We start from the raw sequence: 27,716 nt of genomic DNA, 5'->3' as shown, positions 1-27,716 counted from the left end.
GCGCTATCTCCAGGGGAGCCAGATTCTTTGAAGGCTTTAAGCGTCTTGTGCGACAAAGCATTTAATGTATTATTTTAGCCACGGGAAAGCACTACCACAAAAATGCAAGTGAAGCTCATTGCACTTCATTTTGTGTGGGGAAGACCCCTCTTTTTTGCATTAGTGTCTCTACTTACTTCAATATGTTAGTGTTGTAAATACATGAATCATCCTTCCATAGATAGTGGGTAAGTCCCAGGTATGTTTCGGCCTTCCATGTCGTCCCCATGCCTGCGTGGGTTTTCTCCAGGTACTCAGGTTTCCTGCCTTATTAAAAAAAATAAAAGTTAGGCTGATTAGACACTTAAAGGCAGCGAAGAGTTCATTCACGAATAGCTTGGGAACATTTTGAGTGTTCAATCAGCCTAAACTGCATGTTTTTAGAATGTGGGAGAACACTAAAGTACACAGAGAAAATCCACACAAGCCCAGGGAGAACAAGCAAACTCCACACAGTGAGGACCCACCAGGGGATCAACCCCTCGAGACAGAACTGTGAGGACTAATGCGGAGGCTCATTTGCCCTGTAATCCTTTTTTCCATGTCTAAGTGTGCAATGTACGTATGTGCATTCCTTGGCTCCCACCGCTCCTCCCATGAGTTGGCTCATTTTTAGGTCTAAAGCAGAGCTGATAAGGACTCCTGGCAGCTCGAGGATTATCGCGCTGGGTCAGACTGTACCCCGCTGTTCTCCAGCGAGGAATGCGAAAAAGGCAAACATGTAGGTAGGTCGCACACAGACCACTCATCCCATCTCCCAGTAAAAGTCTCAACCAGGATTTGATCCCTAAATCAGTCTCGATTTGAGGGTACAGTACATACAGAGTCCAGCTCCTTTTTTCCTGTTCAAGAGAAAACATCTGTCTTAGTGAGAGGACATGCTGTGTTTTTGCTATTACTTTTACTAGCACTTGGAAATGAGTGAGGTATTTTGATACAGAACGAGAGTCCAAGAGAGGGACTGGATCCAATTTTTTTCAGGGAGGATTTACAGGTGCTGATTGATTCGTTGAAACAAAGAAATCTGGAAGACATATTTTCCCAGGAAAACCTCACTAGAAATACTAAATATGTATAGACTGCCAAAAATAGACACCAAAACAACAATCTCATCTCATTTACTGAATCGCTTTATCCTCACTAGGGTCGCAGGGGGTGCTGGAGCCTGTCCCAGCTGACTTAAGGCCAAAGGCGAGAGAAACCCTGAATCTGTCCCCTTGATGTTTTTTTCTTTTGGCACAGTCCACGTTTCTTGTTGATTGCACACGGAAAGTATACAAAATAAAAACGGGATGTTAAGTGAGCAAACAGCTTGTGTAATCACACGCTTTACTGTGTGGGCTTGTTTGTCTAGAGACCAAAACACATCCTGGAAGTCTGTCTTTCTTCACTAAATTTCTCTCCCACACTGTGCTAGACCATTGGCATACCAAAGCCATTTTGTCACAGCTGCTCAGTAAAAGAATCATAGTTGTCCAAATGTCCAAATTTCTAAATTTCACTGTATCCATTCCACATTGTTCTGTTTTTCTGCTCCAAAAACTGAACTGTCCCTTGTTTATCTGACTGATCAGATTCAAAACTTGTTTTTGTAAACCACCTGCAAATGCTTGCATCAGAATTGTAATGATACGTATGGGAAAAATATCATTGAGGAAGTCCACATCACATTCAGATCCCACCAGAATAGACAACAGTGAAAAGAGGGGTCATTTTGTGTGGGGGTTCTAATGTCTTTTCCTGCCTAGTAGACAGATGCAGTTTTTTTTCTTCTTCTAACATACCAGATGTGTGAAAAGGTATCACACATGACTTCAAACTTTCTTCTCCAAGATCTTTTCAAGAAGTTTCAATGGTGAAAATCCACTCTGGATTGACGCTAAAGCGTACATGCCAACCAAATTCCCAAGAGAAGAGGGGAGGGATCAAAATGTTATTGTCGTGCAATCTACCAATAGTACTTTGGCAATCTACCAATAGTTCCTTGGCACAATCACAATCTACCTATTGGGCACCCCTGTGTTAGGTACTAAAAGGACCCACCAACAAATCAATGTCCGGAAGGGAGACCTCCCAGTAGACCACCAGTCATGTCAGACGTTGGAAATAAGGCAAATGATGGCTGTACAATGGACGATCTCAGTTTTCCAGGATATTATTCGTAATCCTTGCCTCAACGAGGTCTTATTACATTGCAAGATTTGGTGTTAGGTGTCGAGTAGCTTGACTTGAAAAGAAAAGGGGCCAATTGTGTATGTATATAAAACAGAGGTGGCTTATTTTTTATTACTGTTGAAAGGCATACATTACAGTGCAAACCATTCTTTGGCGAACATACAATACAATTTCAAATGTCAAGGGACAGTGTCGGTAAGGCGTGTTTAGTCTCGCAAGCAGTGCATTCCATTGACACTTGGGAATGATTGAAGAGGGGAAAAGGGCAAGTAAGTGTGGAGACAACTAAAGCGCATTTCCCCAGGTATCAGACCTACCTCACAGTGCTATGACACCCAAGCTTAGGGCTGGGGTCAAATTGCATTTTGCCTTTCATGAGCTCAGGACATACCTTTACGTGAAGGATTTTCATGAGTACATGACATTCGGGAAGGAGTACTACACAATGATGGTGCAGGGAAGGAGAAAACTTTGAACACAAGAGTTTGCGTGTTAAACTTTCAAAACCCACCCTGAATGGAAAATTCCAAACCGTGTGACAGATGCTTGCTCAGGACATTACCGCATAAAGAAAATAACGGAAAGGAACACAGACTGCTTGTCACAAAACAGGAAGGGAAAAAAAATAAAAAATCAGATATACATGACATAAGTGAGCCAGTGCTTTGAATTGTATGAATGTATCAAGTCGCAAGCGAAAGGACTTTTGTAGGAAAGACGTTTTGATTGTCTGTACCCCAACGTTGGGCGCCCTCTCGCCGAGATGACTTTCCCATATGGCTTCCATTACAGTGGAATGAGGGTCAGAGGGTTAGAGAAACCTGCGCCCTGCAGCGTGCTCAGCTAAATGACATAACGCCCTTCTGAACAAACGGTTTTGGCAATTAGACGGAAAATGTCCCTGCTAAATAGGGGTTGGGATACTCCTGGAATAATAACATAACATCAAACATTTCATGTCAATTTGGGCCAAAGAATGTGGATGTTTGACAACAGAATGTGTGCAATCCAGTGCTGCAGGTCCATGGCAGGCAAAAAAAAAGTCAACAGTAATCATTGCAGTCCTTCAATTGTGTGTAATATGATGAAAAAATATGGTGATTCCAGATAAGACAGCACCATAAATGAAACCTTACCTCTTATATGCTTTCACTGATACATATTAGATCAGGGATGTCAAACTTAGTTTGCTTGGTGGGCCACATTTATGTATTTGGCTCGGATGAATGTTTTCCTTGCCGCCAATGGCACTGAAAGATGAGCATTCACAAGTGAATTGGACAGATATCATAATGAATAGTATTGCAAGCAATGAGTACATTTTGCATCACTTCTTTGTCATTTCAAAGTACTTACTGGTCTCTTCCTGTAAATTTGGATCATTTTCTATTCATTTTTGTTCATTGGTAGCATTTCCAGGTGAATTACTATTGGTTTTGGGGCATTTCAAGGTTCCTTGTTTACTCATTGGCTGCCATTGACGGCAAAACAACCCCCAGACCGCTTCTGGCTCGCGGACCGTTTGACACCCTTGTTCTAGATGTTTACTCACGTTTGGTTTTGCAGATTTGAGGACAATACTGGGACAGACATGATGTCACAACATGGCTGAGACATTTGGGAGCAGGAATCAGTAGACATTTTTTTTGCATTAAAATTTTCATAGGGCTTCACATTATGCTCATTTGGATTAAAAAATAAGAAACACTTTGATATAACGTGACATAAAAGCACCGTAGATTAAAAACAATGATCTAACTATTTAACAAAACAAAAAAAAAAACGCTTTTACTTTGTATGAAATGGTGATTTAGAGTAAAAAAAAAGAAAAACGCAGCTATCAAGTGGATATACATAGGTCAATTTGCATACAAAAGAGACAATACTTTGAAGGTATTTTAGTGATTAATTCATAATAGCACCAGTTTTCGGCATCTCTAACCTGAGAAAAAGACTGGCCGGCCTCCTATCAATTCTACTTCCCTTTCCTGGTCATATAATTTGATGCCAAGGAGGAGGGGCGCACCCAGAGACTAAATTGGTGCACTGCCGAGGCCACCGGGAGCAGAGATGAATCCGTTTAGTCCCAGAGGAAGCAACCATCCAAAAATAACAAAACACGACCCTCTCCCCTGATCAGAAAAAGAACAAAAACAAATGAGGCTATTGGGCGAATGAAGGCGACTGGTGGCCACAGACACAATGAGCCATTTGAGTCTCCTCCACTCAGTGGAAGTCAAGACACCGGAGTGCCATTGGCGGGCGGGCGGGAGGTCCTGAGGATTACTCATGGCTGCGCTCTGCTTTTTGCCACTTGGCTAAATCCAGGCACACGGGGCAGCAGGCGCCTTTTAGCTTGACTGGCTGTCTGCACGGGGCCGGCAGACAGGATTCTACAAAACAGGTGACTCTGGTGTTCTGTGGTAACAAAGAAAGGGCAAATGGCTCGGTTACTTGATTAGATTAGAGGGGATTGAAAAAGTTCCCCGTGGGTACGGTTGGGAACTCCAGCCGGTAACCCAACAATAGGGCGACAGACCAAACTGGGACAAAGTATCCGTAGTCATTTTGGGGTTTGCGCTGCATTTGTGGAACTTACTTTGCATTGACATTGAGTGCATGTGTCCTGTTGCCATTGCTCTCCATCTGTCCGCTCAAGCCCGTTACTGTCAGTGCAGTCAGTTTTGCTCAAACGAGCCTCCAATCGTTTTATCTGAAAGGGGAAAGAAGGCAAACTTTTTAGTGTTTTGGGAAAAAAGTGAAAAGTCTGCTTCTTTGATAAACACACCATAGTACAAAAGAGACAACAAGTGTGTTGCATAAAACTAAAGTACTGTTACTGTAACTAGTACACTGTACATAAAGTGTATAGTGTTCCAATAGCTATTGGTCAAATTGTGCAAAAATGAAGGAATTTACCTGTTTGCGTAAGCCTGTGATCGTCTTCTGCATATCGTAAACAAAGTCCTGGAAATCGCTAACTGGGGGATCAGTGCTCTTTGTGGAGGTGGCAGTAACATTGACTAAGCTTATTTTAGCTCGTTCAGTGGCACTGTACAACACACGAACAAACCACATCAAAAATAATATTTAACATCCCATTATAATCAAGAATCAATTTCTTTTTGCGACAAAAGCTCGACAATGGCGTGTCACCTGTTGATGCTGTCATCCGGTTTGCTGTCTCTGTAACTGTGATCAGCTGACCTACGCCCTCTAAAGTGGTAGGACAGGGCGTTGAATTGACCCTTGGTTCTGCAGTCTGCTCATGTCAAAAAAACAACAACAACAATATGTTTCACTTTGGTCTCACAACAGCGTAGCTTAAAATGTCACTGTTACATTGCATTGTTGGGAAATCCTAAAAAGCCATGTAAAAAAAAATGCATATTTTTTAAACGTTATATCTGCATTTTAAGGGGGTAAAACAGTGTTTACAGTTTTTATGGTTATTTATTCATGGTGGGCATATTATAATTACAAACGCTTATGATTAGTAGTTAGTTGAGTCAGTTAAAAAGTGTACTTCTATAAAGGGTTATGAGTGAAAGTAGAGAATAGAAGTGATTTTTTTTTTTTTACCTTCACAACAGTCCTGCCACATTCTCAAGTCGACCTGCGGGATACTGTCACAGCCGCCGTAGCCGTGTGGCGCCTCCGCCACCCTGAAGACGTCGTGCTGCACACGTGTGATGTTATCTCCGTTGTCGCATAGCACCCGAGACAGCGAGGCCTGCTTCAGTTGAGTCAGCTGTGCCGGTGTGAACACACCTGGGTTTTCATACCAGAACCTGCAAACGAAGAAAAGACTGCACTTATGGACCGTTGTATTGTAAGGTTTTGCTTTCTGCTTCAAGTATGAAAAGAGACTAACTGGTCAACTGTTACAAAATTTAACAATGTTTCAATGGGCATTTATAATTTCGATTGGTGTAAAATGTGTGACCTGTAAAAAACCAGTGGAGTTATCAGTACCTGTCTCCATCCCGCAATCGTTTGAACTGAGATGCCAGCAGACACATGAGAGTTGGGCCGAGCCTACTGCCAGGGACTAGGTCTTCTACCATTAGGGCGGGGAACAAGTCGATGTTGAGAGGAGTTCCATAAAGCCTACCACACAGTACATACGGTATTGTTTGTGTGACTTAAATCCAGAAAGTTTGTTTGAATTCACCTCTGCAGCTTCTCTCTGACGGTGGGGTCCTTAATCTCGTTCCTCAAATCCTCAAATGTCTGAGCCAACGTCAGGTTACAATATGTCCTGTAATCGCTATATGGCGGAATGCCGTGATCCCTTCCTCTCTGTATGTTCATGGCCGCCAGGTCCAAGGCCACAGCGTGGGCCATCGAAAACAACTTTTCAGTCAGCTCAGTATTGAGCAGCTGCGAGGAGACCCGCATTTTACCCGCCACGCCAAAGAGCCCGCGGAGCAAGGGGTCAATGCCACCCTCGTTCACGATGCGAAAGGGCGAGAAGAAGGCCTGATGCAGGGAGACGTGACCCTGGGAGATAGGCCGGAAGTCCTCATCTAACCTGTAGAGTATCGGGTTAATGAGGGTGTGTCCGAAGCGGAACGCCGCAGTGGCGAAAGCATTGAGGATGCCCGCGTTAATATTGGGGTCATAACCTGTGTACGGCCCCATCATCTTCATGCCAGCCTCTCCTAGGATCTACCAGAAGGAAGAGTGAGGATTGGGAAGCGGAGACGTTTCAGAGAACGTAAGACGGCTATGGCGTTCAATTGCTGCCGCAGCTCCAAAATCCACAAACTACAAATAGCACAACTGTAAAACACGTTCGAAGCGTACACTTGCGCCAGTGGCGGTAAACACCCAATAAGAATTTGCCCCACATCCCGACTTCTGATTGGCTTAGAATATTAGCAGACATGGAGTGAATCAACAGTCAAGGGCGCCTCGCAAGCGTACCTCTCCAACACATTCCACACTTGTGGTTTTTCACATGACGCTTATGGAATTGCGACAGCAATCTAAAGGCCACTGACAGGATCTTCTTCACCTTACCTTTGGCAACCAATGACTGTACGTGATGTGTTGCATTTGGGCTCCCACTATCTTTCTGGCCTCGTGGTAGATTGTGTCCCCGTCCCAATGGGGGTTGAGTCTGAGTAACTCTGTGGCGACCCGGTTGTGTTCCCTGAACCAGACGGTGTGCATGGCTGTGAGCGCCAGCTGTTCATTGGCACGGTGGTCCCCGGCCAAGAAGCAGGGAATGGGACTTTGATTTTCATCCTTCATACACTCGGTGGGAGGTCCCGTGGCAAAAGGCAGCAGGGGCTTCCCGGTCCGCTGGATAATCCCTTGCCGGAGTAAACCTCGCTGGCTGGCCAGATCGCGGATCTCCTCGGATTCGTGACGCGAGCTACCGTAGACGTTGGAGGCGTCGAGATAAGCGGTGAGCTGGTTCATTTGCTCTCTCGGGTACACGCTGTTCATGAGCAGGGAGGTCATGCCGCTGCCGCACACCGGACTGGAGCGGGCGAAGAACATGCAGCGGGCACCGCTTCTCAGTTGCCGTGGATCGTTGGCGGGGAAGAGGATGGGGAAACACGGCGGGTCGTTGGTGCAGGCCTGTGTGCACAGCTGTCCGTCGGAGAAGCGCGACTGGCTGAGGGCAGCCACCGTCGCGTCCATGTCGTGATCCAGAAACTGACCCCACTGCATCAGCATGTGAGTGTATTGATCGTCCGGGGTGATCGACTCCGTTCCCATCATGGCGGTGGACACCGACCTGGGCAGGGGAAGCCTGTAGTTGCTTTGAGGCTGCCCCGTGGCTCCTCTCGGAAGATTGAAGCCGTTATCGTAGACCGATCGTAAGAGCCTTTCGAAGGGGACGTGCGAGGCGCCCCACATGGCGTGCTGTAGGTTGTTACAAGTGCCGTCGTGGCTGCGGTACTTTTGGTGGAAACAGATGTCGGAACAATTGTTGATGCGGCGGTGGGCCGTGCATCCTGACAGGTTGCCGATCAGGTCCAGTAGGTGCGGAGACACCAGGTCGTTGTAACGAAACTCTGTAGGAGGATAAAAAAAAAATACATATCTGAACCAGACTGAGCAGTATATTTTCCTCCGGCATTCAGTATTTACTAATGAAAGCTTCACCTGTGCCGCTGGTGTCAAACATGAGACCCTGGTTGACGTGGCTCTGAATGAGAAGCAGAGTCTGCTCAAAAATCTCGCCAGCACGAGCCTGCTCCACTGTGTAAGGGTCACGTGGGTAACGGAAAAGGGCAAGAAGCTCTCCTGGGGTACGAGGCTGACTAGAGGGATAGGGAGGTATGGAAGGGCAAAGACAAATGAGAGAATGAGGACAAATGTTAGCAACCATTTCTATCGGACAGTTTTTTCCTGAATTTGGCCAAGAAAATGGAAGTTTAGACATTGAGAAGCACTACAGAGGCTCCCGCTGGGTAAGAAATGACTCAAGTTAACATATCAGTTCCAGAGTGGGAAATGGGTTGTGGCTACAGTAAGTGTGAACATACATAGATACATAGCTGTTAACCGTGGCCCCCCTGAGAACCATATAAGAGCAAACAAAATTCTTTTTACTTGGTAAACACGGTGTGTCATACTGTGGCTTGGATCCAAATCCAAAATGAATACCTCATTTGACATGTCAAGCAATCACACATCTGGCACTCACACGTACAGTATGTACTGAAGACTTTTTATTGGACATCTGGTGATGTAGCTATCAATTTATAACGGTGCATATCTTAAGAACCGAATAGTAGCGAATTACAGCCTTGATGTGACAAGGAACTTTGATTGACTTTAACGCAATAAGATGTCTGTAGCATAGTACTGCATAACAGAATACTAAAGTAGTGATTTTGAGGATGTTAGTCATTTAAAAACGCAGTCTTATGACCACAAAATTATGGATTATTGGTGGGTTGTTTTTGTAGAAAGAGTACACGGTGCAAAGCATAACAACAGTCATTTCTGCTGGAGCTTTTTTTTCAGTGGTTGAGGTCAATAAAGTACATGTTGTATTAGTCTTACACAGCTTACCCATCAAAGAGACGTCTCCTTGTAGACTCAATAGCGCTGTCAACATTCCGGATGGCCTGCTCTAAGGAAGTGGTCACAAATGTGTCTCCCTGTCTGCTCACTGCTGGAACTGTTATTGCAAGACAAAAGTAGGTTGGCGTTAATCAATGCAACAAGGTCAATATTACAAATCATCTCAAAAGCACATCATCCAGGCAGGCCCTGATTACATTAATATATCTCCAGCTTGACATTTAGATGGTCTTTCAGTAAGATTGAATTACAACCAGTGTTTTTACAGCTTTCGTCACAATTGGGCGTCTCACTTTATGGACAGTAACATGACGCCAATAAGATGTCTGGAGTAAGATTTTTCACAGCATTAAAAACTATATTTTTAGCCAATATTGTTATTAAATGTAGTAGCTGAATGGAAAAAGAGCATTGACAATGACTTCAGACTGTGATCACAGAAAATAATGTGGAGAAAAGGGAACCAGTGTCCTTTTACCTGTGACGGTTAGTACCATGCGCACAACCTCATAGCCAATGGCATTGCGGGCGACACACTCGTAGCGACCCCCGTCAGCCGTGCCCACGTCCTTTACCTCTAAATAGCCATCAGGGCTGATGTGGAATTTACCACTCTCAGTCACCTGTAAGCCATCCTGAGGAGAGATGGAAATCGGGGAAGTCAGAAACAGGGCAAAGGCAGGATCTCACCAGCTGGCATATACAAGTTTTTAAATGTCAAATTGGTATATATGGACTATAAGTGGCACTTTATTCATAGTGCGACTTACATACTATGTCTTTTTTTTTCTCTCCAACTACCAACAGCTTGTTATGTTGTGTTTTTTTTAGGCAACAGTTATTCAAAAACTGTTATGTTACAATACCAGGTGTTTATTTTGTTGGTTATTTCCAATTTTACTGATACTTGAATACAAGTCTGAAACAAGACAGCGATTTTGCCTTTTGCAACATCTAACCTTGTTCCAGGTAAGGACAGGTTGTGGATGACCCTGAGCGCTGCAGGGAATCTGGACATCCTGACCAGACTCCACTGTCGTGTCACTTGGAGCATTTGTGAAAAAGGGCGTTACTGAATGAGGTAGAAAACACAAACACGAGTGCATGTGTTAATGATTTGAAGTCCATTACAGCAGAGTTAAAGTGCAATTTGAAATCCATTATTGCAGATAAAATCCTCACAGTCTGCTGTACTGTTTATGCTCAGATCAGAAAATACACCAAGCATAATTTCTGTATATATGATAAAAATATAGTGCAAACAATCTAGAAATGTGAAATCCATTTAAGCACCAGAATGTTTCCCTTAAAAAAAACATCCCGTTTCAAACTACCTGCTAAAAATAAGCTGTTTATTTGTCTTATTTGGTAAAGTCTTATAACTAAATGGGATAGAAACAGCTGTGTGAACTACATCACTATACAAACCTTAAGAAAAATGGACATATGGTTGTATGCAAGAGAATATTTGAATAAAACAGCTGTTTTGCATTGATGTATTGAATTGCTGACCAAACTTTGGGTTCCCTCTGGACAAACGACATGCACACAAATGAGGTCTGGAGGATTGTTAAAGAATGAGTCATTGTGTTGTACTATCTCAGAATGGAGATGACACCTTGAAAGCAGAGGTGTTTGGTTGGGAGTTTGCATTTGCTTGCAGCCCCACACACACTGCATTAAAATTCCTGGAGGGTTCCCATGCTCAGAGGCAATAGTATAATAAATGCCTCTAAAAAGTCAATTCCTGTCAAGTCCTGCTTTTACTTTTTAAGTGTCAGAATGTAATGCAAAAATGATGTGTACACATCCACACCATCATCATAACTGTGTCATTTCACAGAATTTTACAAGTGGAACCATTAAAAAACCTATACTTCAAGCCATGTTAGGAGCCATTACGACTAAAACTAGGGAGTCATGTCAAGATTATAGACTGACAAGCTTCCTTATTTCATAGGGTAACATGCCTGTAATTTCAGCAAGGCCCCGCCCCCACACACGACAACATACATACGCAAACCCACAAGACAACCCAAACATACACAATTTCAACGTGAAATGGAAAACAGTGGAATTATTTACTATCTGGATTTTTCCAATATCTTATATACTTTGAAAAGTGTGATGCAGTTCCACAACACATTTTTTTCTTCACTCTTTTTAGTCTAACATGAAGTGTTTAATAGCGTCTCCAAAGATAACAAGGTTAATATAGTCCAGTTGTAAATTCAATTGCATCATCTCACATTAGCAAAACATTGAAGCAATTTAGAATCTTAACTCTGAGGCTCACCTCTCTGTTGTATGTTGAGTTGTACGGCAGCACGGATGGTTCCTACTGGGTTGGCGGCCTGGCATTCGTACTGGCCCTCATCTTGAACCTCAGCCCGAGTGATTCGGAGAGTGCCAGAAGAGGAGACTGAGTATCGGCGGTCTGCAGGTAATGGGTTGCCCCCTCGAGTCCAGTCGATAACCGGTTGGGGGTAACCTGTGGCCTCGCATTGGAAATCCACAGCGTGGCCTTCCAGGATTGACTGATCCTCTGGTGTGACCGTAAACTGGGGTGTTGCTGGGGGACCAAGATAAACTTGTTCATGTTCATATGTGTCAGAGATAAAAAGAATATGGACAATGGACAATTTGATTTGTAGGTTAGCTTTAAGAGATAGTAGTAGGACTAGATTCTTGTAGGATGAAAGCTGATTGGTTGAAGGTTTTGGTGTTTGCCAAAGGAGAGATTGTTAACCTACCTTGGACAATGATAAAAGCTGCCGCCTGAATCGTATCCACATTATTGGAGGCGAAACAGGTGTACTGCCCCCCGTCAGCCTGGACCACATTTTGAATATAAAGCCCTCCAGAAGGAGTGGTGTTAATGCGAGCGTCGTTGGGGATAGGCGTCAGGTCGGCCTTGGTCCAAGAGATTCGGGGTTGAGGCTGGCCTGTGGCGCTGCACTCCAAAGTCACACTCTCACCCACCAGAACCTCAGTGTTTTGGGGCTGGATGACAAAACTTGGTCTTGCTGGATTGGTAGGAAAAGACAGATAGTATTTAGAGATGAGAATATATACAAATAGTAATATTTTGTGATACTTTGTTTCCTAAAAGGTTATTGATATGCTCTATAGATAATTCACCCCCGGTTTTGGCGGTATTTAGAGGTCACTTCCTGTCATTATAAGGCAATTACAGGTCATGCTGAGTTGATTTAGAGTCCCTCACTATTCCTTTAGGGACATTCCTGGGTCACTTCCTGTTCAGTGGACCAAAACCAACAACAAGTGATCTGTATAGCCCCAGACCAATAAGAAGGCAACCCAGAATTGCCCTCAAATCAACGGGAACTGACTGAAAATGAACAAGAAACTACAAAAATAACACTAGCAGTCATTGATGGCCATAGAGATCCAATCCATTTGGAGGGATGAAAACCTTCTCATTTCCAAAGGATTGGGGGTCTATACATGATAAACCTATTGAAATTCACAGCATAACGATGAAAATTGCTTTTTAGTTAAACCCCTCTTCAATATGGCAAAGGCAATTTCCCATCTGGACTACAGATTGCTGTACTTGTCCATACTAGGTCAATGATAACCGAGGAAAAATGTACAAAGGGGCAAACTAGGAATTTACAATCACAAAAAGGCAGGAAATGTAGCACATGTTAACAGGGCAATTTGTCACCCATGAAATTATTCCGACAATTGCTCATTGATTTGTATGTGAGGACTGTTTCATTTGATTGTTGGCTGACAATACTGTTTTGGGGGATTTTTTTTTTTTTACTTCTCTTGACGTGCTTATCTCTCAACTCAGTGGAAAAGCAGAGTTATTTGACCTGCTGAAATGTGGCAGTAACCTTAGCTTTTCACACTACGCAGGAAACTTGCAGATTACTTTGCAGGATGAGATAATTCGCAAGGTCTGTCTTGATCTGGTTGTGATTTCATCGAAGGCTTATCAATTTAAAAACAAACATTTGATTGGTGAGGTTAGAAATAATGTGTGGAAGTTTATTTCCCTTTATTTAGGTTCCATTAATATAAGCCTATACTTGATTTAATCCATCATTTATAATCCCATCATCAAAATTTAAAAGCAAAGTAATGTATTATTCTTAGCCTATATATTATTATAGAAATACATTATCCCAATTATTTAGCGGAATTGAAATTGTCTTTACTTACTGGTGGTATTTGAGGTGTCTTACATATGTTAAAGTGTTAATGCATAAGCTGACATTACAAAAGCAACTTTTAGAGTTTTAGACAATATTTGCTTTTTGACTTACTGCCAATACAAACATACATACTTGTATATACTTTGTACTATAAACAGTTTACCCAACCCTGTTAGCAGTGATTCTACGATATAAAGAGAGGAAAGGCGGTGTAATGTCACACACATGCAGACGTCAATGATCACTTCATAGCTTATTGGACAAAAAAAACAAGTTTAAATCAAAAGGACCTTGTGTGAAAACACATATTTACGCTACTGTTATACAACTCCACAGAATAACTTTTGCGGTCCCAACAAGGACACAAGAAGTAACCATAACTAAACACTTTCCTCCCTTTATGACAGATACTCATTCAGTACAGTGCAATGAAATACTATAAGCTGAGGATTTATATATGATCATTATTGATAAAACGTGACTTACAAGGTGCTCCAAAATATCGTAGGGTGACCTCCGAGGTCTTGACCTCCCCAGCCACATTTTTGGCCATACACTGATAAACTCCCTGGTCGGTTTCTCTTGTGTTTTGAATCATCAGCGTCCCATCCTCCAGCAGGTTCAGGCGACTGTCATCACGCATGTTAAGAGCGTTGCTGTCAGGTTGGAAGAGAAAAACACAAAAGGGTAACTTAAACCCTGGACGATTTTCATTGCTCTGAGTTTAAGCATGCTGTTGCCGATTTAAAAGTCTTACTTGTTGCGGAGCCAGATGATCTGCGGTTTTGGGTTTCCCTCTGCCCTGCAAGTGAAGTAGACGGTGTTCCCCGATATAACATCCACATCCTGGGGCTGAGAGGTGATCCTGGGCACCTCTGGAAAGACATAAATCAATGAAAATTTGAGGGAAATTACACCAAAAGTATGAATTAGAGGCAGTATTAGCATTTCTTTATAAGACAGTAACATCAAGCAATCCACTTCATCAAGTTATGACATGCAGTAGTGTCAGAACTCAGGCATTTAACAACAATAGCCTTAAAATCCGGTTTATGGGAACTGTAAAGAAAAGTTGCATTTTATTACATGATAAGCAGCTGTTTGAACAGGTGGTTAGCTGCTGTGAATTGTTGTGCCATTACAACGGGGCTATTATGCGACCATAGGTGTTTCGGAATGATTTCTGGCAAAGTACACTTTTTATACTAGTGCCTTCCAAAGGAACATAATGGTGAGAGCAATTGTAAAGTGTGAGTAGAAATGAGAGGTCAATGTTGGGAAGATTCTGGTTCTGAATGTATCTATGGAGATTCAATGGAATTCCTAAAGTGGTATGCACAGTTGTAGTTTCCCTTGCATACCGCAGCTGAGCTCCTCAGCTGTTAACGTGGCAACCGATCTTCCCTGCAGACGGATGGGGTAGTCGCATGTGGCAGCAGCTTGGGCGTTTCCCGATTCTGCATATTGTTTGAGAAGGTCCGCAAGCCACAGCAACTCACAGTCACAGTTTAACGAATTAGAATCCAAGCGCCTAAAACACACAAAGTGGACAAGCACTCTGGTTACAGTCATTATGGTAGAATTTTTCTCTTGAACAATTATGAACTGACCAAACTGCTAAATTTGGTTGAATGAAGAAACTAATGTTAAATAAATCAGAAATAAAAATATATTTATTTAACCTGCATTAGGATCGGAATAAAGTCAAGAATGATCGGTAAGGTAGCGAACTTTGTGCTTTCCCCAGAGAATGCACTGTAATATAAGACATTACGAATGATAAAATCTAGCCAAAGTTTACAAAGCTTCTTGAAAGATCAACCTGGGGGTTTTCCACTTACAGTCGTTTCATGGCCTGCAGATTGGAGAAGGTTCCTGGGACCAGCTGGGTGATTCTGTTGTTATGCAAAAACCTGAAAGAGAAGCAAGCAAATTTAGGATCCAACTACATATTCCTGTCTGGCAGACAATTCACAGCTAACTCCCAACATTTGAACATATTTTATGAGATTTTCCGACATCATTCAGAATAGCAGTGTTTAGAGGTGACTCATAGACGTGTACCACAAAACATTTTGCCTTTTTATTCCATCAAACTGTTTTTAGTAAGTATTGCTGCTTTGAGCGTGAATATAGCTGGCAGAAATAAGACTGAGCCGTAAAACATCTGGTAATATATTCTGTCAATCCTTTCAATGGCACCAATAATGATGAGGTTCTTTTCTCCTTGTGCAGTAAATTTAAATGGGTTTAACAATTAGCTATTATTAGTTAACTTTATGAAATCAAAGTGTGTAAGGTTTCTTCTACTTGTGTAAATTAAGCACATAGCTGGTGTGCTTAAAGTTGGGTTTTTTCCCCCTTCCATTTCAAGAGTTGTTTCAGTTATCAAGTTAATCCAGATTTTGAAGTGCCATGTTTTAATCTCTTCCTCTTCCGCTACTTATTTTTTCCCATGGCTGATTTTACCAAGGAGAATATTTTTGGAAGCAGCAATATAACTGGCCTCACAATAGTTCCTGACAGCTGTTAAACAAATATACCGCAGAGTGAAAGAACGCTTGCATCATCTTACATTTCTGACAAGGCAAACTAAACCTGTGGAGACTAAGTATTAGCCCCTTCTCAACTCCTACGATCAATTTTACTCACAGTTTGTATTTTTTAGCTTGTAAATAAGCCGCACTGTGGTCATCACTTCACCGCAAGCCTCAAAGTCAACTAAGTCTCGTTTATCATTTCCAGCATTGTGTTTGGTCAAAATCCTTGTCCAGGTCAAATTCAAGAGTCGTTTGTGTACTTTCATGCATTGGCATTCAGTGCATAAACGCATACAGTACATTAACAGAAATGACATCACTTTCTTCCAAAAAAGTCCAGCCTTAGGCTATTATATTGCTGCTGACTACAATGATAATTAGAAGCTATGAGCAATATTTTCCAGATGTCAACGATCAAAAGCGGACATACAATCGCTCAAGCTTTGGGAGATGACTGAATGATTCTGGCTCCAATGAGTCTATGTTGTTGAAGTGCAGGTACCTGGAGAAGACAAAGCAGTGTTTCATTAGACATCCCTGGTTGCATCAATTGTCAATTCTAAAGCAATTGAAGTCAGTCATCAAGACAAGACATCAAGTTTCTCTGAAATGTGCATGGCAAAAACAGTTAAAGACATCATGGCGAGAGAATTGATTTGATATCTCTCAGCAGCACAAATATCACACTACAAGCAGGGGGGTCAGGACCAAGTAACTGCAAATCTGTCATCCAGGTTTGAAAGCAGGGTACTCATGCAAAAGGGTCAATGGCGATCTAAGGGGAACGCAGGGAGGGGTAGGTGCACAATTGGTTGTGGGGGGTAGGAAGGGATGGACAAATAGCTGCAATGCTATGGATCATAACAATTGCCAAAGGCCTGGATAGTCATGCCATGAAATAATTCATGACCATGTAGAGCTTTCCTCATGCATTTTGGTAGCAGGAACAAACAGTTAGCAGGGGAGGGGAGCAAGGGCGGGAAGCACAACGGGAAGCACAACGGAAAAGTTGGTCACTTACAGTTGCTCAAGTGAGACAAGCCCCTTAAATGCTTGTCTGTCAATTGACTGGATTTCATTCTTGTACAAATAGCTGAAAGAGAAGATAACCAGTCAATTGGTAAAGCACTCATATGTCTGGATCATTCTAGAGAATGGCTGTACCTGCAACCAGACAGGAGCAGCACAGACTAACCAACCAAGGAATGGTTCTGGTCAGTCGTAACAAGCCAGTGCTTGTTTGGTCCCATTACCCACTATTGTCCCCATTCTTCACACTTAATTAAATGCTGTAGCTATTTACTACCAACAGTTTTAATGACAGAGGTCATTTCTCTTTCAAGCAGAGTTTACTTAAAACCTGTAACTGTACCAAACAAACACTGTGATTAGCTGAGTCTTTCCAAACCTGCTCAAAGTTCATGCTTAGGTCTGTGACTGAGGAATACTCTCTAAAAAGTATGATGTATCAAACATTCAGAAAAATGTGGAAACAGTCTGTGCAGTGATTTATGAAATGCAACCCAAATCCACTGAAGTTGGGACATGGCCTTAAACAACCCAGAATACAATGAACATTAAATACTATGTTTGGTTAAGTAGAGATTAAACATGAGTAACAAATAATTGGACACTGTTTAGTATTTAATGTCCCAAGTGTATTGGCATTGTAAATAATGCAATAGTAAAAATAGTAACCATTAAATAGATGAGTAACTGTGAATTACAATAGAATACAATGGAAACACTATAATTTGGTCTAATGTAAACAAGAACAGTGCTCGCTATGTTAGAGTATCTGAAGGGGGAGTTACAAAGGGAGTTTGTATTTAATGTGTTCTCTTACAAAGCAGTAATGTGCAGTAATTTCTTTAGACTTTGAGGGCAGGTTTTACATGTTTTTCCTCACATGACCTCAACAAATATTACATGACCTTGAACGCAAGATCAGTACAAACATCAAGACAACTTACAGATATTTGAGATTTTCAAGATCTTCAAATGCGCCCCTGGCAATTCTTCGTATGTGATTGTTGTTGAGGAGGCTGCAAAAATATTTCAGAAATGTCCATAAATACGATTAAACCAGAAAGTCATTACTTATTCCAGGTTTAATAGGTTTTTAGGGGAAAAATATGTACTGCACAAAGAGTGTGTGCCAAATATAGACAAACTTACAGTGTGTTGAGGTTCTTTAATCGGCTGAAAGATCCTGGTTGAAAATCCTTAATTTTGTTGAATCTCAAATCCCTGAAAAGAAATGATAAATCACTGAAAACACCAACACTGATAGATTATTCCTGAAGAAAGTATTATTGTTATTACACACACATTGACCAAGAAAGCATCATTGTTCATTTACACAAAGGCAAGTACCAGACATCTGCAGATGTTGCACAAAAATAACTGGGCGGTCATGTTATGATCAACCAGGATAACTGAGTACATTACTCATTTCGCAAGAATGCCTTTGTTAAGCCAACATGAGGGTGCATTTATATAACATTTGCCCAAAAGATAATACGCACAAAGCTAGCGAAAATGGAAATAGAATTACAGCATCCTCAAGTGAAATACTTAATTTAAAAAGGATGTGTGCTGACAATAGCAGGAGCTGAAATGGCAATCACTGCAGCATCAAAAACAATCAACCTGAAAATAACAAACTAAATTTTATGCTAACAATCAATTGGCTGTATTGTTTTGCCTCTTAAAACTGCATACAGTATATAGATAGTTAAGTTATACGATATGTAGTTCTACACCAACTTTTACATTGCGTGCAATGGTGCGTCCAACCTTTTCAGATAGAGCCAACAATCAATCTCATTTGCTTTCATAGAGATCCAACATTATTCATTGTTGGGATAACGAAGCAAACATGATCTTCGTGGAGCAATGCTGATCTACAACATTTGGTTTTAATCTCTTGTGCTTTATGAAGTATATCATAGAAACCAAAGTCCTGTGAAACAGGAGAGCATAGTGAAATGGGAAGGTCATTTAGCGGAGTCTTCACGCTTGGATTTTGCAAGATGTCATTTTTTTTCACGCCTGCAAGCTACTCACACACCAAGACGTTGGATACGCACGAAGAACTTGGGAATAGATTTGGTGTGCAAAAAGAATGACTAAAACCTGCCCAAAATCTAAACCAAGTAAAATCAACCAAACGTGTAAAACACTAAATATTCGATGCATTCATGGAAATGTGAAAATGAATGCAAATCCAGAACAATGGGCTCCATCATCGAGTCCATTAGTGCATATGATGGCATCAATCTGTCAAAGATGGTGAGGGTCATCTCCAGAAAAAGCCAAGATTACTGCAGGGTGAACAGGAGCAGCACCTTCAGGAAAACAAGGTGCCTGGTCCAAGATGCAGAGTGCATATACTGGGCATGCTGAGACAGCTGTCTCGCCTAGCAGCCTCCAGCTTTGAGGACTAAAAGGCATGCAGGAAACTAAATGCAGGTTCAAGCAGCGCCGATTTAACGCATGTTTCTAAGACCGCAAGCTGTTGTTTCTGCTGAAGAAAAGGTCAGCTAGCTATATGCTGTCTCTAACCATATTTAAGGCCTCGCTGAAATGGACTGGAAGTATTGCATCTGATGATTTGCATTGTGATTGCACGCACACTTTCAAGAAGTGACCAGTTTCATCCGATCATGTTGGACCAATCAAGTACATGATGTTTTCCTCACTGAAGAAAAACTTGTGCGTCTGCCAACATCTGGCCAATCAACCATGACCCACAAAAGTTGATTTTCCCGAGAAAGACAAATGCTAAAACCAAACATCCATTGAAATCAATAGAGCCAAACTCTAAGTTATGTCATATGCATGAAGATCAGCTGGGTTATAGAAGGAATTGGCAGGGAAAAGAAACATTCATAGTGTCTCGTAAATAAATGCTTTGCGGGACATTCTTCAGACCAGATCGGGAGGGAAGCTGTGCTTCCGGGAGACAAGCTGAACAGAACACACATCAGAGCGGGGGAGGTGCTGTACAAAAAAGGCGGAGCTACGTAGGACCGAATATTTCAGCAGCTCCCCCTGCCAGACCAGTGAGATTTGACGATTATTCAAACGTTGGTTCAGAAAACCACCCGGAAAGTGTTTTCAGTGAGGGAATGGCCACCTGAAATGATTAAAAGCTCAAAAAGTCCATTTTGAATGCACCCCCTCCTTTAAGTGATCCATCTGTTTCAAGTTACATACAACACTGTAATACTCAGAGTGATTTGGTGTTGTGGTTCAAAAAAGGGAATAGGCCTGAATGTTCTCATATTTGTGGGAGGAATCTGCATTAAAGTAGTAGTTAATATTTAGTTCAGTCGTGCAATTTAAATTTCACGTATGGATTGTACATTACAGTGTATACTCACCTTTAGACTATGCTGATAAGCAGAAACATTATAAAAGTACATAAGGCAAAGGGAACCTGGATGCTGTCCAACTCTACATCTAAAGGCCATCTGTGAGCATTTTTTTTGTTGTCAAGAATGTGATTTAACTCAGTGACACATGCCCAATGCTGAACTCTACCACAGACTGCGTGGGTCCAAGACAGCGTGACTCATTAACGGATAAATGAGAAAATAACAGAATGGAAGACACTAGGTTGCACAGTAAATACATTTCAAGAAATACAGAAGACAAACCAAAAGTATTGTTGGTGGGAAAAAACAGCCAACTTCTGACATTTGGACCCTTCTGAATACAATGCACTATAAATCTGTATAGGACAATGTCTTTTAGTCTGTGCTATGAAACATTCCTTTGATATTTTAGTGCCAATGTGTGTTTATGGAGCCCTTTGTTATCTTGAGATGATTTAGGTTTAAATAAAGTCAACTTGACATGTGATAGTATATTGTAAATATATAGTTTAGATACAAGGATTTGTTTGTCATTGAAGATGAGCATGTTTTTCTTTTGGGTTCACCTTGGTAATTAAACTAGATTAGATTTCTACAAGGTCCCATTTTGGGATTGCAAGATGAACCAGCAACACACTATGCAGTGTCATGGAAAATTAACGTTTTAATAAAATGAAGGTGTACATTGTAAGGAAATGTTATTATTGTTTGTGGCATGGGCAACTTTTATCTTGACTTTATAAACAACCAAAATCTTGGTAATATTTTCAGAGAGCAAACTTTGTAGTAGAAATCCCTTACTTGGATGACTGCTGGAAGGAGCAGTGCATTTCTTTGAACAACTATCTTGGGGCCAATCTCAGTGTGCAAATTAGCAAAGCTTTGGGGATTTCTGGCTTTGCATTCCATAATGCTACAGAGACTGAGTGCCTGACAAAGCCTGACTGCAGCAAATCCTAAACAATGGAACTTGACTTTCCATCCCTGACTCACTGTCACTCAGTCAGACCAGTCTACTGTTTTGGGCCAGAAAAGGACATTGAGACACTCGACTCAAGTGACAATTTAAGAAAGTCGTCATCTCTGGCTATGTCTCAAATGAATTGCATTTGCTGTAGCCATTCATGTAATGGTAATGATTAACAATGAACATATCTTAAAAAAAGTCTATTGGAATATTACGACCATTCATTCATTCATTTCCCCTCCCACTTATCCTCACAAGGGTCTGAGGGGTGCTGGAGCCAATCCCATCGGGCAGCAGGAGATGGACAACTATTCACACTCACCCTCAAATCTAGACACAATGTACATTGTACATTGTGTGGAATTGGAATATGTCAGATTAAAAATATTGCAGCTCACACAGCTTTTTAAGATTAATAACATGACCCCAAAACTTTTTTTCTTTATTGACCAAAGACAGTCAACAAGACAAAAATCCATCTTAATGTAACGATGTAAATACATTGATTTGCCCCATTGTTGTGTCAGTGAAGTACTTCATTTGTCAATATTTTCTGATGAGTTGGAATGATTTCAACAAACTTGACCTATTTCCCACTTTTGTTGCATATCCAAACCCACAGCCCCCCATACCTCCAATTAACATTGGTGCTTTTTATTTGGTTCGTTTTTCCTTTACATTTGAAAAGGAATTTGCTTTGCTGCATCCAAACATTGCACTGAACTACCCCAGGCAATAAATAAGCAGACTTCTTTAGATATTTCCCCCTGCATAGGTTCAGCTGTGTATGGAAAATAAGACAGCTAGGTATTCCTGTCCTGACCTGATGACAGACGGAAGGAGTGGTGACGAGCGTCTACGACTTCAAAGCTCACAAGCATAAAAGCCTTGAAGATAAAAAAAACAGCGTAGACTTGCATTATATGAACCCCGCAACATATTTCGACGTCCTGTTTGAACACCTAAACAATGGTCTCATTAATGCAGGAAAGGATGAGAGGAGTTGCGATTGGAGGTGCGTCTGGCCGGGAGCACGAGTTCACGGCCAGGCGGTCACGGACTGAACCTTAATGTTAGAGGACAAGGCCATTTTCTTGCACGGTGGCTGCTGTGAAAGCAGCTGACTAAGATGTCTCTTTGTCCTTATGTTTCCTGGCAAGACATAAGTATTAATGGGTCATTGCAGCGACAACTAGATCCCTGTGCCAATTCCACACAAAGGCTGCAATGTATTTCGGCTTGATTGGTAGCTGAATTGCCTTCAATGTGAAAAGGGGAGCCATTCAGCTGACCTAGAGTACACAGAGTCATTAAAAGCTTCAGTAGGAGTCCATTTCTTTGTGGACAGTCATTCATTCAACAAACATATACCAAGTTGATATCATATTGAACTTCAATGTGTATTTTTGCAAAGTAATGAGGGGTCAAATGAAATCAAACATTTGAGCGCAACTGTTCAACCAAAAGCCTCTATTCCAGGTACCTTATAATCGTTTTCCAGGACCATTGCAGAGTGGTGGGTTCCTGGTTGGCGTGCCTTTGTCAGTCACAGTTGTTTCTTGATTTTTTCTGAGTGTGCCTAACATAATTTGAAGTTGTGTGTTTACGTGCACCGTGAAAAGTGCCAGAACCGTTTACTGGGGCTTCCTATTAACCATTGATGGGTTTAAATTGGATGTCTACCATTGTCAATGTCAGGCATTGAATTGTATTAATACAACAGAGGTGCTGGAGCCTATCCCAGCCAACAACGCGTAGCAGGCAGGGGGACCCCTTGAATGGCCTGCCAGCCAATCACAGGGGACAATGAGACAAACAACTATTCACGGTCACAGTTGTAGCTAGGGACAATTTAGAGATGTTTAGCATGCCTGATTTTGGGAAGTGGGAGCAGAATGGAGTACCCACAGAAAAGCCACATAGGGGAGAACATGTGAGCCCCACACAGGAAGGTGGGAATTTACAGTGGATTGAAACATCTTTCTTGAACTGTCATTTATGTGCATACCATTTAAATTTTAGTTTGTTATTAATAGCAAAAATGTTATGCATAGTTATGCTGTAATAAAAAATCCCCGAATTCAAGCATCTTATGTAAACATGACTTGTGACACTGACTGTCTCCAAGTCTCACACTCCTGGGGTCACCAGCTGTGTGACCCCCAAACCCTGACCATTAAGCCCCCTTCCCCAGCCAACAGCCAAGATCACCAGCAGGTGTTAAAAACTTCTCGGGACATTCGGGTAGAACCCCCACCACGCACTACCCCCTTCAAAAATCCCTTTAAATCAGCGATGGGCAAAAGTTTTGCATCAACTCAAAATCCAAAGATCCCGTGAAATAAGCGTTCCCACGCCGCTCCAAATGAGTTCCGTGAGCAAGCCCCATCTTCCAGTGGACTCTTTTGTTGCAGTTTTAGCGAGGGGAGAGGAAAAAAAGGGAGCTACTTACAGAATGGTGGTCTGCGGTGACACCGCCGGTACCGTTTCCAGATTCAGATGCATACATCGCACGGTGGTTCGAAAACATAAACAGCGACTAGGACAAGAGGAGACGGAGCCGGGATGACTAGCCAGCAAAAGGCAAGCCGTGGCGAGGAGGTGTGCAGCCCGCAGCGCCATTACTAGCCGTGAGCCGAGCAGAGCCGAGCCGAGTCGAGTCGAGCACTGCAGCGAACGCAGTAGACTCAGTCTGTTAGTCAGTCAGTCACTCATTACCGTAAAGTTGCACCCCCCTCATACTGGGGAAAAAAACTATGTATTTCATTCCTTTCTGCTGTGTTGTACGGAAGTATATTGCATTGAAAAAAAACATTTTTCAAATTCATTTATTTTTTGGGCTTGTTTTTTGCAATGAATTATTTTAAATGATCAGTTTTTCTAACTAATTTATTTCTGGGTTGTTTTTTTAAATGCATTTCATTCCCAATTGCGTTTTTCTGATGCATTCATTTTGAGGGTTATTTTAGTGAATATTTTTTTGTTAACTTTGGTTGATCTGAGTAATCTATTGTGAAAGATGTTTAAAGTTAAAACGTCGTACGGAGAAGCACAATAGTCGCTTCAGGGATTTTTTTACGCTTTGGCACCCTCAATTGGCCACAAAGTGATTTTCATATGTGAAATATGAACCTCGAAATGAGCGACATTTGAAACGACGTCATGTTTTGTGGCGTCATAATGATGCGCCACAACAACTGGTAATACCGGTCGTATAAATGCGGAAGTCTCTCAGCGAAAAACATGGCAATTAATAGAATAAATCCTTGTTTTTAAAACGGGGTGAAAGCATGTATTATTGTATCCTAAGTGCAGCTTTTGCTTTTTGAGCACTGAATTTTAAAATCAACAATGGATGTTAGCAGGGCAGATGAGGGTTCGTACACGGTAAGTATCTGTCAATTTTATTTCACAACAATTTTGGCAGATATTTTTTTTTCTGACGTGTCAACAACCATTACAATTCAATAAATAACGTGCATTTTTTCTCTTTCTAGAATAATCTCATCGGAACCTTGCTTGCGTTGTTTGGAAACGTACTTGTCAGTATCTCCTTAAATATTCAGGTACAGTGAACGCCCCCCCCCCCCCCACGCCCCCCACTACCATACTTTCTGTCACAACAAAATAAAAATATACCAATATCATTTGTCTGATACATGATTATTTATATATATGTATACATCTTTTATTTCTGACATCCTCCTGTATTAATTGATATCAACAGTATATTAGTATATTGTTTTTGCCCTGTTGGATTGCACCACAGCTAATTTTATTTTTTTTCTATTTACAGAAATATGGTCATGTCTCTATTGGGGGAACTAAAGACCCGCGGATCTTCTACTACACAAAAACTTGGTGGTTTGGTTTTTTGCTCACCACTTTGGGTGAAGCAGCCAACTTTGTGTCGTACTCATTTGCCCCTCTGAGCCTCGTAGCACCACTCAATGTCGTCTCCATCATAAGTGAGTTTTCCTTTCTTGGTAATGTTAAGATAGTCAGGAGCTTCATTGCCTATTGTGTGCTTTTTGTTGTCTTCTAGCAAGCTTCATTTTAGGTTTCATTTTCATGCATGAGAAATCAAAGCCTAAGGAATTTGCAAGTAAGAGTGACCAAGTTTAGCTTGCATCTGGCCACAGTGTGATCAAAAGTATTCAGCTGCTATTATTTCTATGTTCATACAAGAGCGCCATGGGCTGGCCTTCCTGGGTTCCGTCCTCGCTGTCGGTGGAGCATACCTCTTTGTAGCCTTCGGACCAAACTCGCACGAAAAACTCACAGCGCCAGTCGTAGTAAAACACCTCGTCGGATGGCAGGTTCTCTTGTACTTGGTGAGTTCACGCTTTTAACTTTATACTTGAACTCATAAAGTATAATTCCATATTTATTTCTGGACAGGTGCTGGAGATCATCGCATTCTGCCTGCTTTTATATTTCTACAAACAGAGGAATGCAAACTACCTCGTCGTTATCCTTCTTATTGTTGCTTTGCTGAGTAAGAAAGTTGACTTGTCGGATGTTGATTTAATCATTTAATATTTGAAACATGCGTTTGTGTCTGTTCAGGTTCAGTCACAGTCATCTCAGTGAAGGCAGTGTCACACATGTTGATTTTGTCTCTCGAGGGCTCCATGCAGCTTGACTACCCCATTTTCAGTGTCATGTTTGTGTGCATGGTGTCCACAGTCATATTCCAAGCCAGGTGAAAGGCATTTACTTATGGAAATTCATTTGTTTATGAAGGATGGACCAAACAAATCCATAAGCTTCTTCTTTTTATTCCCCTTCATAAAGTGCGATCTAAATTTGAAAAATATGGTCATTTAAATGTAATATTTGTTTTTACCCAGCTTTCTCTCCCAAGCCTGCAAGCTGTACGACTCATGTCTGATCGCTAGCGTTAACTACATACTGTCCACTATCTTTGCAGTCTTGGCAGGTGAGTCCAAATCGTTTTTTTTGTTTTTGTTTATTCATTGTCAATGGCAGAGAATCCGATGATTATATTTTATTTACCGTTTGGCGGGTCAGATGAAAACTCTGTTTGTTAACCCCGAAGCCAAAGTTAAGTAAGAGGATTCAATTACCACAACTTGTTTTTTCAGGAGCTGTGTTTTACTTGGAATTCAATCATGAAGACGTACTTCACATAAGCATGTTCTTATTGGGGTAAGTAGTAAATATGTTGTTATAAATATCAGAAATATGTCCATGTTTTCTTTTTAATGTGCAAGACATATTTAGTATTTCAGCTGAAATCAAAATATATAACTTTTTGTTCTAGAACTTCGGCTTGCTTCCTGGGTGTCTTCCTCATCACCAGAACCAAGAAGAAGAACAATAATTTTGAGCCTTATGTCACCCTGAACATGAGTAACGGTATGCAGAAATTGCATGGACCCGAATCAAAGCGTTATTTGCATGGCTGATTCTAAATCAGGTGTCGTCCACCCGCAGGTGTTCCCACCATTTTCAGCAAGCGTCCCGAAGCCCCGGCTGACATCACCGGTAGTTTCTCTTATGGCGCTTTGGTCAACAGTGACAACTCCGTTTCTGCCAGTCAGCCTGTCAACATGGACCAACCTACTACCAGCTTCAGACCCATACGATCATCTAATGGGCCTCATGATATGAAGCGAGATTAACAATAAGCCTTTAAATTGGTATTATTTCTGCCTACTCAGCTTTGCCAGGTTTAAGTTACAATCAGACTCAAAACCAGCAAATCAACTTTTACTGCTGTTGGATTTTTAACAGGTACATGTGGAAATGTGCCTTGGCGCTGACTAAATTAGCAATGTAATGGCAAACATGATAATGGAGTATTTCTATGTCCTAAAACTTTTGCTAATGATTGCTTTCAATTCTGGAGCTCCTTTTAAATAAGCCTTTTAGACACAGCCTTCACTCCACTTGTGCCTCATGTTTTGGTGACTACCATTTTTTATGAATTGGACCAATCCAAATGCTTATTTTTTTTTGTATTTATTGATTTATCAAGCCGAAGGATAGAGTAGCTATACACTGGATAAAAAAGACAACTCTCGCTGTCTGCGCTATGAAATGAAGTGTCTCCTTATTACAGTTGACTGTTCTTTTGTGAATACTTTGTATTACAGTTGATTGTCCCTTTTTTATTTAATAAATATGAATGAGGAACAAAGCGAAATTCTACTTTTGCCTCAAAAGATCAGAAACTGTGTTTAGTTAACATAGTAATATCGGTTTCTAATTGAATTCAAATCCCTGAATAAAACCAACTTGCTCACTAATGACCCGCTATTGGCACTGAATTATGCAAAGCTTGATAATTGTAGGGGTATTTAATTAGTTGTTTTTGCCAGACCTGCCCACCTATTAAGTGTTTATTACA

The 27,716-nt window shown here is 41.5% G+C and overlaps 2 protein-coding genes across 3 annotated transcripts; one reads left to right on the top strand and one right to left on the bottom strand.

The window, feature by feature from the left end:
- Window positions 1–249: 249 nt before the first annotated feature.
- pxdn (peroxidasin) lies at window positions 250–24,038 on the bottom strand. 2 transcript variants are annotated; one of them, XR_013328356.1, is made up of 24 exons: window positions 23,793–24,038; window positions 18,170–18,241; window positions 17,965–18,036; window positions 17,013–17,084; window positions 16,422–16,493; window positions 15,293–15,364; window positions 14,813–14,982; window positions 14,209–14,326; window positions 13,938–14,107; window positions 12,018–12,290; window positions 11,561–11,836; window positions 10,224–10,336; window positions 9,743–9,899; window positions 9,253–9,361; window positions 8,338–8,495; window positions 7,240–8,246; window positions 6,389–6,885; window positions 6,190–6,324; window positions 5,797–6,005; window positions 5,371–5,476; window positions 5,134–5,266; window positions 4,814–4,927; window positions 3,351–4,632; window positions 250–306 (listed from the first exon to the last, which is right to left on the bottom strand). XR_013328356.1 is itself a non-coding variant. In XM_077731428.1 (23 exons), the coding sequence occupies exons 1-23, from the start codon at window positions 23,960–23,962 to the stop codon at window positions 4,498–4,500; spliced, it is 4,410 nt and encodes a 1,469-aa protein (XP_077587554.1). In that variant the 5' UTR covers window positions 23,963–24,038; the 3' UTR covers window positions 2,603–4,497. The 2 variants fall into 2 exon arrangements, 1 of the variants encoding a protein (XP_077587554.1); XM_077731428.1 differs by lacking the exon at window positions 250–306 and having other exon boundaries at window positions 2,603–4,632.
- A 405-nt stretch (window positions 24,039–24,443) lies between these two features.
- On the top strand, window positions 24,444–27,506 carry nipal3 (NIPA like domain containing 3). The gene is made up of 11 exons (XM_077731429.1): window positions 24,444–24,727; window positions 24,838–24,906; window positions 25,137–25,308; window positions 25,386–25,445; window positions 25,529–25,674; window positions 25,742–25,838; window positions 25,910–26,045; window positions 26,194–26,282; window positions 26,449–26,512; window positions 26,628–26,722; window positions 26,801–27,506. The coding sequence occupies exons 1-11, from the start codon at window positions 24,692–24,694 to the stop codon at window positions 26,986–26,988; spliced, it is 1,152 nt and encodes a 383-aa protein (XP_077587555.1). The 5' UTR covers window positions 24,444–24,691; the 3' UTR covers window positions 26,989–27,506.
- Window positions 27,507–27,716: the final 210 nt, after the last annotated feature.

The sequence above is a fragment of the Stigmatopora nigra genome, chromosome 13 (genome assembly GCF_051989575.1).
Source record: "Stigmatopora nigra isolate UIUO_SnigA chromosome 13, RoL_Snig_1.1, whole genome shotgun sequence".
Classification (NCBI taxonomy): Eukaryota; Metazoa; Chordata; class Actinopteri; order Syngnathiformes; family Syngnathidae; genus Stigmatopora; species Stigmatopora nigra.
This window is presented reverse-complemented; position numbering and strand designations above follow the sequence as displayed.